The sequence below is a fragment of the Strix uralensis genome, chromosome 11 (assembly GCF_047716275.1).
Source record: "Strix uralensis isolate ZFMK-TIS-50842 chromosome 11, bStrUra1, whole genome shotgun sequence".
Classification (NCBI taxonomy): domain Eukaryota; kingdom Metazoa; phylum Chordata; class Aves; order Strigiformes; family Strigidae; genus Strix; species Strix uralensis.
The window spans coordinates 19,929,780-19,946,314 of NC_133982.1; the positions used below are offsets into that span (position 1 = coordinate 19,929,780).

The window sequence follows — 16,535 nt, forward strand, 5'->3', positions numbered from 1 at the left end:
ATCTTTTAAATGGCAGATAGAAAAACATCCTCAGAAACTTTGCACTTTGCATGACAAAAAGTGGGGAGCAGGAGGAGACAATTGGCCTGGACGTGCAAATTACTTTTCCAGAACTAAACACATGAAAAACTAATTTACTCTCACCAGTGACAAAAATGCGTTCAAGAAGGCTCTTGAACTCCACCTTTGATTTCTATCTTGCAGCCAAGCAGATTCAGTTTAAAGACAAATTTTGCGTATAACGCACTCCCACAGACTTTGTTCATTTTGTTTTCACAGTGATGAGTGGATATTATCATGCAGATACAAGCTTCCCCAGAATCTTGAAGTGCTCAGTGGCAAAGTCCCTTACAGAGAGATTTTATACACTGACAGTGAATATGTGTTTAAACATATGTTCTAATAATGAGTAGGCAAGGTTGACCTAGAATCCACCTGCTCACACACCAAACCTGCCAGCCTTATTTTAGCAATCTTCCAGCATTCACTACATTCAGAGCTATAAATCACCTTTCAAAATGAGCAGGCCACTTTAAAAGGAGGATGATACAAAATAAATACTGTCTTTATGCTTGGAACCATCAGCAGTATTTCTATGCATAAAATAAGGAGACAGGAAATAAAAGATATTAAAGAACAAAACCCAAAGCAAATTGACTGCTGGCACAGGAATTGGCCAAATGTTTATTTTTCTAAAGAACAGCTTTTATTAATTTTCTGTCATGTTGCAATAACTTGGATGTGAATATAGTGATCTATATCCAGGACCCAAAAAAGTGCAGATGCTGACAACATACAGATATTTGCCACATGTCCCTACAGCCCAATAAAAACTTTTTTTTTTTTTTTAAAAAGTAATTCACATAAATGAATTGCAGAAATGATTGCCACACAGAGCTTATTTGAAATGTAGCCCAACTTGGTAAGATGACTACAGATTTGAACAAAAATCATTCCCAAGATTTTTCTGCAGTGTACGATGGATTTAACCTCTACTTTCCTTCGGACTAAGTGTATGCAACATATTGCTCTTGGAAAGAATATTTGTATCAGTTTTTATTTGGTGTCATTTCACATATATATACACCAATGCAACCGTGAATTTCCAGTCTGGCATGCGTACCATTGTACAAAACACAATGTCTTCCCCAAAGGACTTACATGGCGCTGCAATGAAAAACCTCAGAGCCAAACCCACTGCACTCTGTGATGTCCTGTGAAACTGATGAGAGCCAAATAACTTTTGGACAATTAATTATAAGGGTTTTTATAAACACCATGAACGCAGCAGCTGTACACTGTGAATAAGTTATAGGAAGGACATAAGCATGACTGTGCTCTTCACAGAGATGAGTTGGGGACAGTCTGAATAGACCCAACCATTACATTAAAATCAAGAACAACATGAACCGTGGTGAGCAGCTCTGCAAAGTTCTGTGTGTGTGCCTGACCAGTATCTGTGAGAGGATATATGGGTATTTCAAGGGAGCAGTACACAAGAGTAAGGATTCCTAAGGAGAGAAGTTGGCAAGTCCAAACTTGAATTCTGACTACAGAAAAAAAGGGAAACAATTTTTTTTAAACACTGACTCTATAACACAATTATTCTTTCACAACAGCCCCAATCCATGATCAGCTGACATCTCAAATTACTTAGCCAACCAGCAGAATAATTTCCTACCTTTAATGGCTGTCTCACATTTCTCATGTTTTAGAAGCACACTACCCCATTGAAAATCCTGCGAGTTTAATGGATGCTCCATGTATGCAGAATCTGGCCTGTAATTTCTTACTGATACCTAAACCAAAGGACCAATGCAAACAAAGAGAAAAGGTAGCTTACATTTTCTGCTACTTAAGATCTGAAATTTTAAGACATCAGAATTTTAATCTTTATTTTGTTACCACACCAAAGACTTCAAAGCACTGTCATAAAATAAAAAAGAACATAATGTAGTCCTGATTTCAAGTATGTATTTCCCAAAATATTTACCTTGGGTGAAAAGTAAATATAGAAGCTCCCAAACTAGTATTAGAATTCAAAGAAACTAGTTTAAAGTAGAATTCTGTCCATGCTTATACACTTACCACTACTTATCAGAAGCACTCTTCATGAACAAAAGAGGCTTCGTAAAATTCAGACGCTCCTCATTAATGGCAGACAATCTGGAATGCAAACAAACCCACAGAGTTAACAAGTCAGTCAATTCAAGCATAGCCCTTATCCATTACCTACTGAGTTCAGCCTGCAGTCAGCCTAGGGCTCCAAGTTAAATACTTCATTCATTCAGACTTAGATTTACCCTGGCAGGTTTCAGAATGGGAATCAGGTTTCAACAGTCAGCCTGGAAGATAATGACCTTTATTGACATTACTGTAAATTTAAAATTTCTGTTTGCTATCACTCAGATATGATGTGATCCCTGTTGATTTGTGGTGAAAGGGCACAACGATTCTAACCCTCGGGGCTGGATGAACTCTGCTTAGGGCAGAAATGAAGACCTACTGGTGGTGAAAAAGGTGGTTACACAGGTTTCCTTGTGCTGTCAGACTACAGATTACTGGAAATAGTTCATGCCACTCTGACCAGGGGACCCAGGAGCAATACAGACAGTTGACCACTGCTATATTTTGTGGCCTGTCCTAACATATGAAATTTGCCTCCCCTTCAGAAATCTATACCTCAGTCATACAAATCTCTTGGGAACAAGCCTGGATCCGGGATACACTGAGAGCCCTCTTCACTTTGTGGAGTATGGAGAGGCTGGCGAGGGCAGAGGAGGTGGGTTCAGCTGGGAGCAGAACGAGTGAATACTTGAATTAGGAGATTTATTAAGCAAATGGAAAAGAAATTGTGTACTAACTTCCCAGCTTTCCTTGTCTCTTTAGAATTTTTAAGTGTTCATGCATTTGTGCTACAGGAGTATATTTCCTAGACAAATGTGTTCTTCATGTGCTTGGTCAATCCATTCTTTGCTTTACTTACTCATATGACTTAAGACTCTATTTATCTTTCTGTATGTTCATATGCTAATGATTCATAACTCTGCTAAAAATGTGCTTACAATTAGTCCTCCAGATGCAACACACAGACTACAGCAACCTCAACCAGTCTGGAGTGGACAAAGAATCTTCCACTGTTGCAGTCCTCTCTGCTCCCCTGCCCCCACTTAACAAGTCAGCAGCAGAGGTGGAGCTTCTAGTGTTTTGTATACAGTTATTTTCCATTCAGACCTCTTCTGTTTTCCAGAGTATTTCCTTTTCTGACATATGTTTATTTTCCTCCCTGTCTTTTCTTATAACAGTTAGCATAGGGAAAATTTATCCAGTTACTATAAAAGTCTATTATCTGTTCTCTTCCCCTCTATGCTAAGGGGCACTCTATCCTAATACTTCCTTCTTGTAGCCAGAAGCCACTGAAGTCCTAAGGAAAACACCATTTTTTAAACACTGACTCTATAATACAATTATTCTTTCACAACTGCACAGTGTTAAAGGCCTGTTCCTGTTCTACTTGGAGGCAATCCGGTTCTAAGAACAAGAACATTCTCTGTATTTCTTTAAAAAGGCTCAAGATAACTGTAAGTAACTTTTAACATCCTTGGTACATTTTCTTTCATGCAACCTTTCATCTTCTGAATCAGGACAGCTGCGTCTGCAGGCTGTGTACAACCACAGGGAACAGTAGCTCAGGAATCAAGCTCTCTAGGAGTCCGAAATGTGCATCTCTCTGGAAAGGGTTCACGGGCAGCCACATACCTGCTGGAGGTGCAGCAAACAGGTACAGTACATGTGGAGTCAGCAAGATTATTAGGGAAACATTTGTCTGCATGGATTTTGCATGATGAGCTTCTGTGACAAGCTATGCCTTGAAGCTCTTTCAGAGAACAGCAGTGATGTTTGGGAATCATTTCTTACAATGCTTCCGGTTGGAAAGACGGGTCAAGATTCTAGAAAAATAAAACTGTGACCATTCAGGGATCTCATGCTCCTCAATTACACTAAGAAATAAAACCTGGAAGAATGAAAGATCATACATAACAACAAGTTTTCAAATGGTGTTTTCCTAGTTGCCCTATCAAAGGACAATGTGGGATGTCACCAGCCTAGCAAGGCCACTGGAAAACAATGTAAGCCAAAGTTCCTGAGAGGGAGCAAAGTGTATAGTCTCTGATCAACTTGCCAATGCAAGATGGTGAGAGAGGAGGAATATTTTGCCTGGATGTAAGCTATATGTGGAAAGGCAGCTGCTAATCACCAGGACTGAGCAGAAGAGAGCAGCAACAGGAAAAAATCCTGTAGGGGATGGGGTGCATCACACGTTGAGACATCTCATGGCAGGTCAGGGAGGATTGCAGCCGATTCCTCAGTTAGCGAGACATGTAGCACAATAGTGCCATATTGTTCTTTGTAAAAAAACATGCAAGCATGTTCCTCTTTTTTTTTTTTTTCCTTTTTTTTTTTTTTTTTTAAGGGATGGTCGTCTGAGCCCAAGGGATGAACTGTTAACACTAAATGGACAATCACTTAAAGATCTGTCCAGCAAGGAGCCCGAATCCCTCATTCACCCAACAACACGGCTCGTGAACATCATGATGTTTAGCAAAGTAAGCATGAAAGTTGTGGTCCCCTCCCACAACGATGGGGTGATTTGACAACATTTGCTTGAGAGAAAAGGGGAATTTATGCATCAGACATTTGAAGAACATGGTTTTGTTCTTCCTGACAAAACCCCAGACCTCTTGTGGTCAGACTCTGGTGACTTTCAGCATAGCTTTTTCCCAGATAAACAGAGGCTACGGGGAGGCTGAGGCCCTGGGAAAATCTAGCAAGGGCTGTACAACCCCTCCTTTTAGAAACACATAGCTTGCCAATATTAATTTTCCTTTTGGAAGCTGAGCAAAGGCAAAGATGGATTTAAGGGAAGATCCATGAATCAAGAAGCCAGAGAGCAGGCCCTGTACTGAAGTAGTTTTGTGGATCTAGGATCTATAGCTAGGAAATTCTCATGGGGAGTGTTACTGGAGTTGGCTACAGAGGGAGGGGAACAGGAGGCAGCATTAACAGGTCAGCAACCCCAGATTATCACCAAATCTTTCAGTGGAAACCCCTTCTGAACTTTCTTTCACAGAGTCCATTTCACTGGATTAGACACATTTCATTTCAGGCTTCTTGTCCTCTCATCCCCACTCCAAACTAGATGGCACCAAAGACCTTTCACTTGCAAATTCTCGAGGAAACATGAGTATGATGAATGGACAGAGTTAGTCCCGAGTTAGTCCCTTACCACACATTTACCACTCTGAAGAAAACTGAGATCTCTCTCACCCAGACATGTTGCAGGCTTCAGATCTTGATATTCAAGGAAAAAGGTTCTTTCTGTTTGTTATCTGCAATAGGGTCACACAGAAAGCTCTAATATAATCCTAGACTGAGAAAACACTCCTGACTGGAGGTGCTATCAGGTCTGAGTAGAGTGTGCCTCTTTCTAGGACAGCAGTGAACTGTCTCACTCAGATGTCTGCTGGATTCTGCCAAGACTTTTGTTTATTTTCTCTCCTTTAAATGCTTAAGTGTCCAGAGATGAACTATATTAAACTTTTGTAGCATAGTACCACCCAAGAGGCAGCCAGGTGAACTGTGCCTTTATTCAAATTCATTTATTTATTAATTTGTTGAACAAGCCTGCACCAAATTAATTAAGGGTTAATAGCAAAGGCTTTTCAAGCTAGCTGGCTTGGTAAGAGAAACAGTGCAAATTCATTTTCAAAATGCCTCTTTAAGAATCTTCTCTGCATTTCTTATTCTGAAGAGTTCCCTAGCAGAATGGGACTGGAAAGCCCTAGTAGGATTTTGCTACTTGGCAATGCCTCCACCTGCTGTTGAAGAGGAAAATTATCATTCATTAGTTCTTGAGGTATCTCCAAACAGCACTACTAAAATCAGGCTTCTGGAAGAAAGTGTTTGTCTTAGCTGGCTCTAGACAGATTAGAACATATAGATCCTGCTCTGATGCTGCCCTTGTGGCCTTCTTAGCCCCTGCAGAAGATCACTGAGCAAAAGCCTTTTATATCTGGAGTTTTACTATATTTCAATCAGTTTCCATATGCTGTCTGTATTTATTAATGTTCTTCCTTTAACTATGATTCCCTCAGGATCAGTGCTATTCTCCACGTCACATCAGAAGCAGGACTTTCAGGAACCATATACATTCAGAATTATTCCTAGCATCAGCTGCTATTCAGATGTGATCATTTATTTATTTTCAAGCTGTTCCTAAAAACCTGCATTTAGAAACCTGAATGTTTTATCGACAAGTTTTTAAATGCTAGAATTAGTGGCTGTATTTTCAAAAGCAACTAAAAGTTTCCAAGTAGAAAGGGTTGAATTTTTGGAAAACACTAAAGTCTAGTCCTCAAAGATTTTTAAACACCTGGATTGTATTTTGACTAAAAACCATCCCTCCAAAACCAACAGAAGTTAGACACCTATCCACCACTGCAAAGCTGGGCCTAAGAATTCTCCTTTTGAAATAACGCCCTTCTAAGGTGATGGAAATTGAGTACCAAAAAGCACCAGTTATCTCCAGAAATTAGACAAGCATGGCTACAGTTTACCCATACGTCAAAATATTAGTCTGTCTGAACCAACTGGGGGTGTCCAATTAATTTTATGTCCATTTTGACTAAAGACCAGAATCTATTTCGATGTTATTACTCTGGCAAGTTATAATCATGCTTACAGCAAAGTTTTGAGCTGTATTTTCCTTTATCATCCTATTTATTTTAAATAATTAATTTTGCTCCATGTATTTTGATTCAGGCTGAAATTTGTGCAAGCCAAATTAGGAGAAATTTTATTTTTAAGTTTAGATCACTTTTGAGAATTTCTTGCATAGCAATAGATTTTTTTTATGTGGGGTTTTTTTGTTTGTTTAGGAAACGCCAACCTGTAAGGAAAAGCCTTTGGAAATACAAAACGGTTTTCTGCACGGTAAAGCTGCATGTCAACGGACTCGCAGTAACTCAACCAGTAAGTTGCAAAGAAGTAATCTTTTCTCTTGTAATATTTGGGGAGCGCACAGCACAGCACTTCATTGTGCGATGGTACTGCAGTGTTAAAAGAAACCGCAGCTCTGTCCAAATTTAGCCTGGGATCCTCAGCTAAGAGTTACTGATGCATAAAAGCATCCGCTCTTATATTCACAATATTCTAAAGTCAGGAGTTTTGTGCATAAGCATTCCATTTTATGTTTTTTTAAGGTGTATTCTAAATAGGCCAACACTCTTTTGGTAGGGAATGTTTGCTTTTTACTATATTTAACATTAATGGCTATCCCCCCGTGAGGACTGAAAAGATGACTCCCTTCACAGAGAGATTTACAATAGGAAAAACATTTCTAAGTAACATTTACCTGATAAAATGAACATGCAGAAAAGTCCAACGCTTGAGAAATAACCCAGCCTCTCTCCCCACGTCTGACAGGTGTAAACCCGTACTGGATAGAGGAGATGGACTGCACAACGCCCCGGAAAGCCGTGCCCTTCAGAGACCGGCAGCCCCATGCTCTCCACACCGGCCGCAAATCTCTTTCGCAACAGCTGGACTGCTCTGGAGGGAGAACATCAGTAAGTGCTACAGGAAATCACCCAAAAAACAGACAAAACTGCTTCCAATAAGAATCTCTCAAAGACCTTGGCAGTCATGTTTCTTGTCAAAACCTACCTTCCCTGCAGGCTCTGTCAGTGAAAATGGCTCATACCTGCTTCCTCCACTTTTTAACCCCATTCCTCCTCTGTGAGAAGTAGGAGAGCAGGAAAGGCTCTGTGCCAGCAAAACACCATTTCTTCAGCAGCTTCTCTCTCCTGTTGCCCCATCAGGTTTTACAGTGTGTGTAAATGCCCCTGTGTGGTTCGCACCACCTTGATAGCCACCTGGAGCCACATCAGAGCTCACTGCTGAAGAGGCCCTTCCCAGGTGTCTCCCTGCCGCTGGCCGTGGAGATGCTCTGGGCATGTGGCTGATAAAACCCTGGCCTGAGCTTTGGGCCCCACTGCCACGAGTCTCCCGAGTCACCTCTGTTGACCCAGCCATGGCCACAAGCAGGTATGGACTTGCCTCATGGCTGGTAATCGCTGCCCTCAGCCACACTGGCTGGGTGAAGCATCCCCCTTTCTGACCCACAGTGAATCAGACATATTTAAACAACCCTCTTTAGAATCTGACAGTCTCTTGCTCTCCAGATGGATACCAAGTGATTCACCACAGGCTAGGAGAGCAGAGGCTGGGCAGGGTAGTGAAGATGTGAATATTTATGGCTGAAGGTCCCCAGGCTCAAGCCTGGAGTGGGGAGATGGAGGTGAAGCTCCTCACACTCTGCTGTCACCTCCTGCCCTGACTGAGGCCTGGCTGGGAGACTTGCCACTGCTCCCCCGTCTTTTCCTGGCCCATTCCTCACCCTGGGTGCACCACAGACTGACCTAGGACTTTAACGGGGTGAGGAGGTGACAAACTGGAGCACAAACCCCAACCAGAAAACACCTGTGCAGACAGATGGACCCCCAGGGATTTGCTGGGCTTCCTGTTGCTCGAAGGTCTGCATGGGCAGATGCTGCTCCTTGGCAGAGGGGAGACATCCCTGTTTTGGGTATCGTCACCACCCCCACCCCCCACTCACGCCTGAAATACAAAATATACCCCCTCACACAGAAGCAAAAGCAACTTGAAAACTTCTGATTTCAGATTCAGAAGACTCACAACAGAATAAGCAATCACCCTGATCTGGAAGAGGTACACTTTTTGGAGAGTAGTTTTTTGGTATTGCAAACATTTCCTTTTAAATCATGTTCCCAGTCCCATGCTGAATAAATAATCATATGCAGAAGTTGAAATTTTGGTTGATGGTCCACACACTTCAACACCTGTTTCACTTTGCTGCATTAAAAACAAAGTGTTGAACTCTCTTGGACTTGTAATGAGTGCAATTAACTCTGGCCCTGCTGAACTTCATGCATAGTTAGTTTTAGGTAATGACTTTTGTCAGTGCTTAAATTGGTTTGTAATACCCAATTCCTTCAAACAGGAGGTTTTCATTAAATAATTCATTAAAGGTTCATTAAAATGGGACAAATCTCAGGGGCTGGAGTTAAGAAATCCACTATCTGTAGAATGGAGGGAGGAAAAGCACTCAGAAATTGCTTACCTTGGTTATCAAGGAAAAAGGATGTGCTTCACCTCTTTCAGCAGCAGAACGAAGCCTGTATATCCAAGATAAAGTTATTTAGTTGCAAGATGAGAGAAGAAGTTAGAATTTCTTGTTTCTTAGTTTAGTTCTGAGGCAAATGTGATAATACTTGTTTAGGACCCCTAATGGCCGCAAATGGGATTTTAGCATGGAGAATCAACTGAGAGCACAAATAGATCTTTCTACAGCATTACACCACTTCAAGGACCAACATTCTAGTTTCATTCTGGTTTAGTCACTGCGGGACAATTTCAGTGAGCAGTGAGTGTCTGAATAACAAGTGGCTTCTGAAAATTAGAGATAATTGATTTTTTTAAAAAAAGTCTTTAGTACCATCAGTTGTAAGGAAGAAAATTTGAAATAAACAAGTTGTCCTAATGTATGTCCAAGAATTTCTGGGTCTGCATTAAAATGATATTTATTTATTTTATGTTCAGGCAATTTCGAGGCCATCTAGATCACTAAGTACAGCACAGCTAGTGCACACATCCTGTGGCTTACAGGCTTCAGTAATCTCAAACATCGTATTGATGAAAGGTCAAGGGAAGGTAAGACTGGCTCTATCGATTTACCATAGAGTTTTACTTCATTTCACAAATGTAAACTGCAAAGTGCAGCGAAGTGACTTCAGGTATTAAGGCTGAAGCTAGCAACACCAATGCTGACATTCACTGCTACCCTTTTTGGCAACTGGAGGTAGGCTTGAAATCATAGACGCTGTGTCATCCGTATGTTGCGCTAGCACAGCAACCTTAGAGCTTCCTTTAAATCACAGTTGAGCCATAAAGACAATTCTGTTGAGAAGGAAAACAAGAGCTACCAGGAATACACAGGACCTCAATAAAAACCAGTAAACATTTGCAAAACCCACAATAGAGTCTGAAGAAAGACAGAACACAGCTGTATCTACAAAAGTAATGCTTAAAAAAGAGGATGCAGAAGCTATGAACTTAAACACATAGCTTCTGAGCTTGTTGAATAAGGTTCTGAATCTGTTCATTAATATTAATGATATTAATTCAGTTAAAATATTTAATATTTTAATCATAACTATTTAAGCTGTGAGATGACTCTCAGAAATCATTCCATAAAGTATGATGATGATCATTTACAAAATAATAATTTGTTGTCTGTATTTTGGGATCCTATCAGGATTCCATCAGCACAGTACTTTTAGTTTTCATTTGAGGGATGTTAAATAGCTTCAGAGGTGTTAATTAGTCTTGTGACATCCTCCTAAGGATAGCAGGTAGTGTTTAACTTTTATATAAGGGGAGAAAGGGCAAAGAACAAGTAGATGAGAAGTATCTACCTACAATGGTCTATTGGTGTTGCTTAAACTTATGACATGCATTAACTCCATTTGGGAGAGGGTAAGAGAGAGATACCTCCACAAGATCTCCATCTGTGTGTCTGAAGTTAGTAGTAATATCAAGATCTTATATGGTGTTTTTCATCAATCTCATTTACGGGAGAGGAAACTAAGGCGAAGAACAGATAAATTAATCTCTCAAGACTGCTTATTGGTTCAAGGACATAAAAAATAGAATTTAGACACCTTCCTGTGTGTTTACAATAGCGAATTAACTGATTGCAACAAACAAAAAGCAAATAATGAGGGTATTCCATTGACATTTTAATTTGCTTTTACTAGTAGCATGTGGTTGACTATTTTTTCATGGATTATACTACTCCATTGACTAGTACTGCCCATGTAGGTAACGCAGAAGAAACTGCAAATAAACTATTGTGAGAACTGAACCTGGGATCTCACACACCGTCTTTTTTCTATAAATCAGGGTTTGGGCTTCAGTATTGTTGGAGGGAAAGACAGCATTTATGGACCAATAGGCATCTATGTCAAAACTATCTTTCCTGGTGGAGCTGCTGCTGCTGATGGAAGGCTACAGGAAGGTGGGAAATCCCTCTTCTCTCCCTTTTCCCCCTCCAGATTCCCAAAGAATGATACTTAACGGCAGATTAAAGTGAAGCTGAAATGAGCCATGAGTGACTTTTATACCTGCATCCATTATTGCATTTGCAAGACTCCTTTTGAGTACATGTACGTATCATGTAATATTAACAGTATATTTTTTCTCTTTAAAAACAGGTGATGAAATCCTGGAACTGAATGGAGAATCCATGCATGGATTAACACATTATGATGCTTTACAAAAATTCAAGGTTATGTACTCTCCTTCCAGAACAATTTCTGTCTTTACACACAACATGAATGCAAACTCAAGCCATTCATCATTTATTTTTTCTTTTTATCAGGCCAAAAAGGGTCTTCTGACACTTACAGTCAGGACAAGCTTCAGCACTCCTCATTCTGCTTCCAGCTGTCTGTCACCCCACTTGTGTCAGTCACTGAGCTCTAGTACGTGCATAACCAAAGAAAACAGCTCTTTCAGTTCAGAAAGTGCACCATTCTCATTAAATGCTACAAAGCCCAATGACAGGGTCATAATGGAAGTTACGCTAAACAAAGGTAAGTGCTAAAATTAACCGAGCAATGTCAAACAAGGCACTGATTGACAAAACACTGTTCATTTGCTCTCTGAAAGTCTTTCCTCACTAACCTGATTCTTTTCCTGAACTGGGTTTTTTTAATACACTAAATTAGATCTTGGTGCCTGTCAGTGCTAACAACTATCTATCAACAGCAGGATTTTGAACACCATCTGTCCTCAAGACCCAATCATTCATTTTTTTTTTTTTCACTCAAGCATTAGAGTCACATTCATATCCTTCATCTGAAAAAGTAAATCTCTTGGCAACAACTACCAATTATTAAGCAGGTTATGCAACCCATACCTATAATTATGCAAGCAGTTAATTTCATTCTCGAAAAGGCCTAAAACCAAATAAAATACACAAGTATATCTTGTAGTTCTTTCACCTCCTCTCCAACTGTCATCATCTACTATTTATAAACAACCACAGGCAGAATGAAATAAACTTTTAAATATGGGAACACTAAAGCAATGAACAAAGCAAAGTCTCTCTAAGATAACAGTGTGACTTACCAAACACACAGCATGGGATCTGACATCAGAGTGATTGTCCAGAACAAAGAGGGTAAATTCACAAAAATCTTATTTATATAATACGTATAAATGTATTATATAAAACAGAAAGGGGACTGAGATGACATAGCAAACAATAGCCATACATCCTTAATTTTTGTTTTCTTTTTTCCTTAATTTTTGTTCTTTTTTTTCCCCTATTCTGTCTCCTTGTAAAGTCATTTCAATTCTTCTATAATGACAGATATTTTGCAAAATAAACCTACATTGCACTGTGTCTGAGACACACCAGTAATGAATTTCAAACCAGATCTTGAAACACCACAAGTAATATTGGTGTGCGCTCACTTTAATAATGAAGGGAAAAAGAATAGAAAGGAAAAAAAAAAAGAAAAAAGGGGTAGGAGTAACAGCTAATAATGAATGTGAAACATTCCTGAACACAAGACTTTTGTTCTGGTTTGTATAGAAAAAAATAATTAAATTGAAGACAGTTTTAAAAAAGGTCTCTCCAATGGTTTTGACTGCTTCTTATATCTTTTTTATTATTAATTCTTTTAGAGCCAGGTGTCGGCCTTGGAATCGGGTTATGTAGCATCCCTTACTTCCAGTGTATTTCAGGGATTTTTATTCACACACTCTCACCAGGTTCAGTGGCACATATGGATGGGAGACTCAGGTAGGATGAGAATGAGTGTCTGCCTTATGCTAAAAGTTTTTCATTGCTCTGTTTTATGGGTTTATTTTTGACCTGTTTGGGCAGGAAGTCATAGTGCTTTCTGGGAGTTTTGGGTTTAAGGCATATGTACTATTCTGAGGGTTTGAGCATGTACATTTAGGATATGTGGGATTTCCAGATATATAGCAACCCAGTGAAATTATTGTCTCTTGTCCAGGCTGGGCTAGCTTGAAGGCCTTAAACAAGCATATAGCATTCTTCCTGGCGATTTCCAAATGAGAAAGTATCTGGAAAACCCCAAACATATAGCATAATCTGGTATGTTTGAGCACTAGTTTTTCCTGATACAAGCTCCTCAAGCTCTATCCCTTCTTGCCCAACAGAAATACAGATTTGCTGAAATGAGCTTCAGTGGGAGTGTAGAAATTAACTTTGTAAGATTTATGACCAAGTACTAGTGTTGAACATACTTACAATTGAACAGAACACAGCGTTTTCAGTGCAGGCTTTTTGATTTAACTTTACGTGCTCTTTAACCCTCCTCTCTACATGCCTTTAGCTGAAAGAACTGTGGTCTTAAACTATTTACAGGTTTGTATGATATGATTCAGTACCTTCAGTCATTCTCTTAATGTATGTGGGTATTTGCAGTAGAGCAGAGAAAGGCAGTCTCAGTTTCCATGTGGGCCAGATCTGTACTTCATCTAGAAAGATTCAGTCTAGCAGTCAGCAGGACTACAATAGTTTACCATTAGAATTTTTCTATTAACAAATTATTCATATGTAGCAGAAACACAATATCCTTTCTGGCCTTAAATAACACTAGCAGACCATAAAAACGTGAAAAGTGAAGTGTTAACTTGAAAGGAAGGAAGGAAGATGTATGTGGAAGCAGCAGCTGAGCTGCATACAGCAGAAAGATCACAGACACAAAGTGTGCGCAGCTGAACATGAAGAAAACTCAAAGGTTGCATGCAACAAGGCAGTTAGACCAAAAAACCCCTTGATGTCCAGCTCATTTCCCATTCCATTTTCTGTAACAGGAACAGAGAGAAATAGTGATTTAATCTGTGAACAAATTAGAGGTCAACCACATTGATTTGCTTTTTGTATACTTTCACATGGATGAGACAAGGTTGGGAGAAAATCTGTTTTGTTTACATCCTCACTTTTTTTTTTTTTTTTTTTTAATATCTCTGTAGGTGCGGAGATGAAATTATTGAAATTAATGAAGCTTCAGTACAAAATACGACCCTTAATGAAGTTTATGCTGTGCTAAGCCACTGCAATCCTGGTGCAGTGCAGATTATTATTAGCAGACACCCTGAGCCACAGGTAGCAGCACACTCTATTCTTTCTGACATTCTGTAAAGCACTTACTGAGAACTAAGACTAAGTGAGGGAGCAGGTGCTAATCTAAAACAGGTGGGAAAATGTTGATAACAAAGATGTTGATCTCTCTATAAGCATTGCTGCGCACAAACAAACCTGACATATTCACTATCTTAAATATAATCATGTAGGATTTGAAGATCACTCGAGACAGTCTTGCATGAGCTTCTGTGCTGTGAGTAAGAAAAGCACAGAAATAACATTTAAGGAATAAACCAAAATATATTTCTTATGCAAGAAAGCATTCTCAATAGTAAGAAAATAATTTGAAAGAAGGAACATACCCCCCAAAAAGAAAGAAATGTTTATACACCTGTCTTTCAGTAACTAAAATTCAGGTCTTGCCCAGCCAATATTTATAATTAAAGGAAAATATTTTGTTCTTGCAAGATTTTTCTACAAAATGCTTCCTAACACCAAATACTGTATAAATTATTATCAGGTTTAAATAGTTGCATAAATTATCATAAAAACATGGTATCAAATTATCTTATACTGGTAAATCCAGAACTCCACTTCAAGTGAAATATGCGAAAGGACATTTATTTTTGAAAGATCCTATTTTTTCTAAACAACCAACAGCACATCCATAAATATACTTCACTTATACTGGAATATATACAAATATAATGGTGTGCACTTAGCTTTAAAATTAACTGATGTGTAATATAACTAGCTCTATTCGTTTCCATTAGAGGATGTGCAGGATTTGGAAATTTTTGTGGAAGGAATAAATGTTTAAATGTTACTCAACACCCCACAGCAGTCTCATGAGAGTATAATGGCATGGTATTTCCTAGGTGTCTGAGCAACAGCTAAAAGAAGCTGTTGCACAAGCTGTAGAAAACAACAGATTTGGAAAGGAGAGACACCAATGGAGTACTGAAGGTAAGGGAATAAGTATATTCACTGAGACATGGCAATTTTGACTTAAAAGATATGTAGGATGAGTACATGCTGGATTAGAAACCTTGGTAACATTCAAGTAACCAAGAGCAGAAAACAAGAGGAGGAAACCTCACAGGACAGCGCTCCTAACATGCCTCCTAAGGCACATTACCAGAGTGATAAGACCACATCTGTCTGATTTCCAGCAAAAATTTTTGTGCAAACTTCCTCTCACCGTTGCTCATTCTTTGCAATTCATAACCTCTGCTTAAAGCTTTTCAAACAAGTGTCAGTAGGTGACAGGACTATAATAGCAAGGAACTGCACAATGCAGGTGATGTCCTGGGGGCAAACAGCTTGTTAATCCCCCTTATGAGGAAAGGTGTATGGTTAGAGCTATTTGCCCAGTTCAGGTATGACATCCTCCGACGGAAATATATTGCAATGACACTCCTTTTAGTGTCCTCATTTCTTCTAAAGGACCAAGGGTAACAGAATCGTCATCAGTAAAACTATACTGCTGATATATATGTATCTCTATAGGGAAAATGTATCATTATTTTGCTGTCCAAGAATGTAACTCTTTGACTCTTTGATCTGCAAGCCTTTAATGCATACATCATACCTTTGCATCAACCGATGATGGTATTTAGCTATTTAGCTGCAAATTTAATCAGCTGAATCTTAGAAGTGAGCACTGTGCGTGTATCGGAATAGACATTTTGAACATGTTCCTCATACAGGTGTTAAAAAACTAGATATGAGCTGGCATGGAAGACACCCATGTGAAAAACATATTGAAAGGAATGCTGCTCATGGCAACCACAGGACACAGAAGCTGATGACCCGCTCCAGCAGTGACAGCAGCTACAACCCTCGGTCATCATGTAGTAACAGTGCTGCATACCAACTGGCTGACTTGAAAGCAAGAGTACATAGCATTGATGTACCAGTTACCAGACAACCTAGCCTACTGTACTCATTGTCTGGTAATAATTCAGAGAGAAATTCCCCTCCTACTTGTAGTGAAGGAGGTCGACCCTTGCAAAACACTAAGAAATCATCAGAGATCCTTGTTAGAAAACCTAAATCATCAAAGCCCAAACCTCCTCCAAGGAAATATTTTAAGCAGGACTGTACATGTAATGACCAGTGTGACACAGACAGAAAAGAAAAGCTTGCATCGGAAGTGGCTGTATCGCCTACTGCAAGTGTTCAGGTAAAGCAAAATTTGCAAAATTTTTCTTTTGCTTGCATGTTTGTGAGACAGGGGAAGGAGGAAGGCACAGTGACTTTGTGTGAT

The 16,535-nt window shown here is 39.4% G+C and overlaps 1 protein-coding gene and 1 long non-coding RNA gene across 2 annotated transcripts in view; one reads left to right on the plus strand and one right to left on the minus strand.

Moving 5' to 3' along the window:
- The window catches only part of IL16 (interleukin 16), a 37,065-nt gene that overhangs the window by 10,984 nt on the left and 9,546 nt on the right, over positions 1-16,535 (plus strand). Inside the window, exons 3-14 of the mRNA XM_074880107.1 lie at positions 3,645-3,781; positions 4,475-4,583; positions 6,939-7,032; positions 7,486-7,628; positions 9,682-9,792; positions 11,044-11,158; positions 11,355-11,428; positions 11,522-11,735; positions 12,835-12,952; positions 14,155-14,287; positions 15,145-15,232; positions 15,976-16,451. Of these exons, the coding sequence (XP_074736208.1) occupies positions 3,645-3,781; positions 4,475-4,583; positions 6,939-7,032; positions 7,486-7,628; positions 9,682-9,792; positions 11,044-11,158; positions 11,355-11,428; positions 11,522-11,735; positions 12,835-12,952; positions 14,155-14,287; positions 15,145-15,232; positions 15,976-16,451 (1,812 nt within the window). The remainder of the gene's footprint in view (positions 1-3,644; positions 3,782-4,474; positions 4,584-6,938; positions 7,033-7,485; positions 7,629-9,681; positions 9,793-11,043; positions 11,159-11,354; positions 11,429-11,521; positions 11,736-12,834; positions 12,953-14,154; positions 14,288-15,144; positions 15,233-15,975; positions 16,452-16,535) is intronic.
- On the minus strand, positions 1,688-9,252 carry LOC141948087 (uncharacterized). The gene is made up of 4 exons (XR_012630360.1): positions 9,203-9,252; positions 7,415-7,611; positions 2,089-2,166; positions 1,688-1,799 (listed from the first exon to the last, which is right to left on the minus strand). It is a non-coding gene; the product is annotated as an uncharacterized LOC141948087 (long non-coding RNA).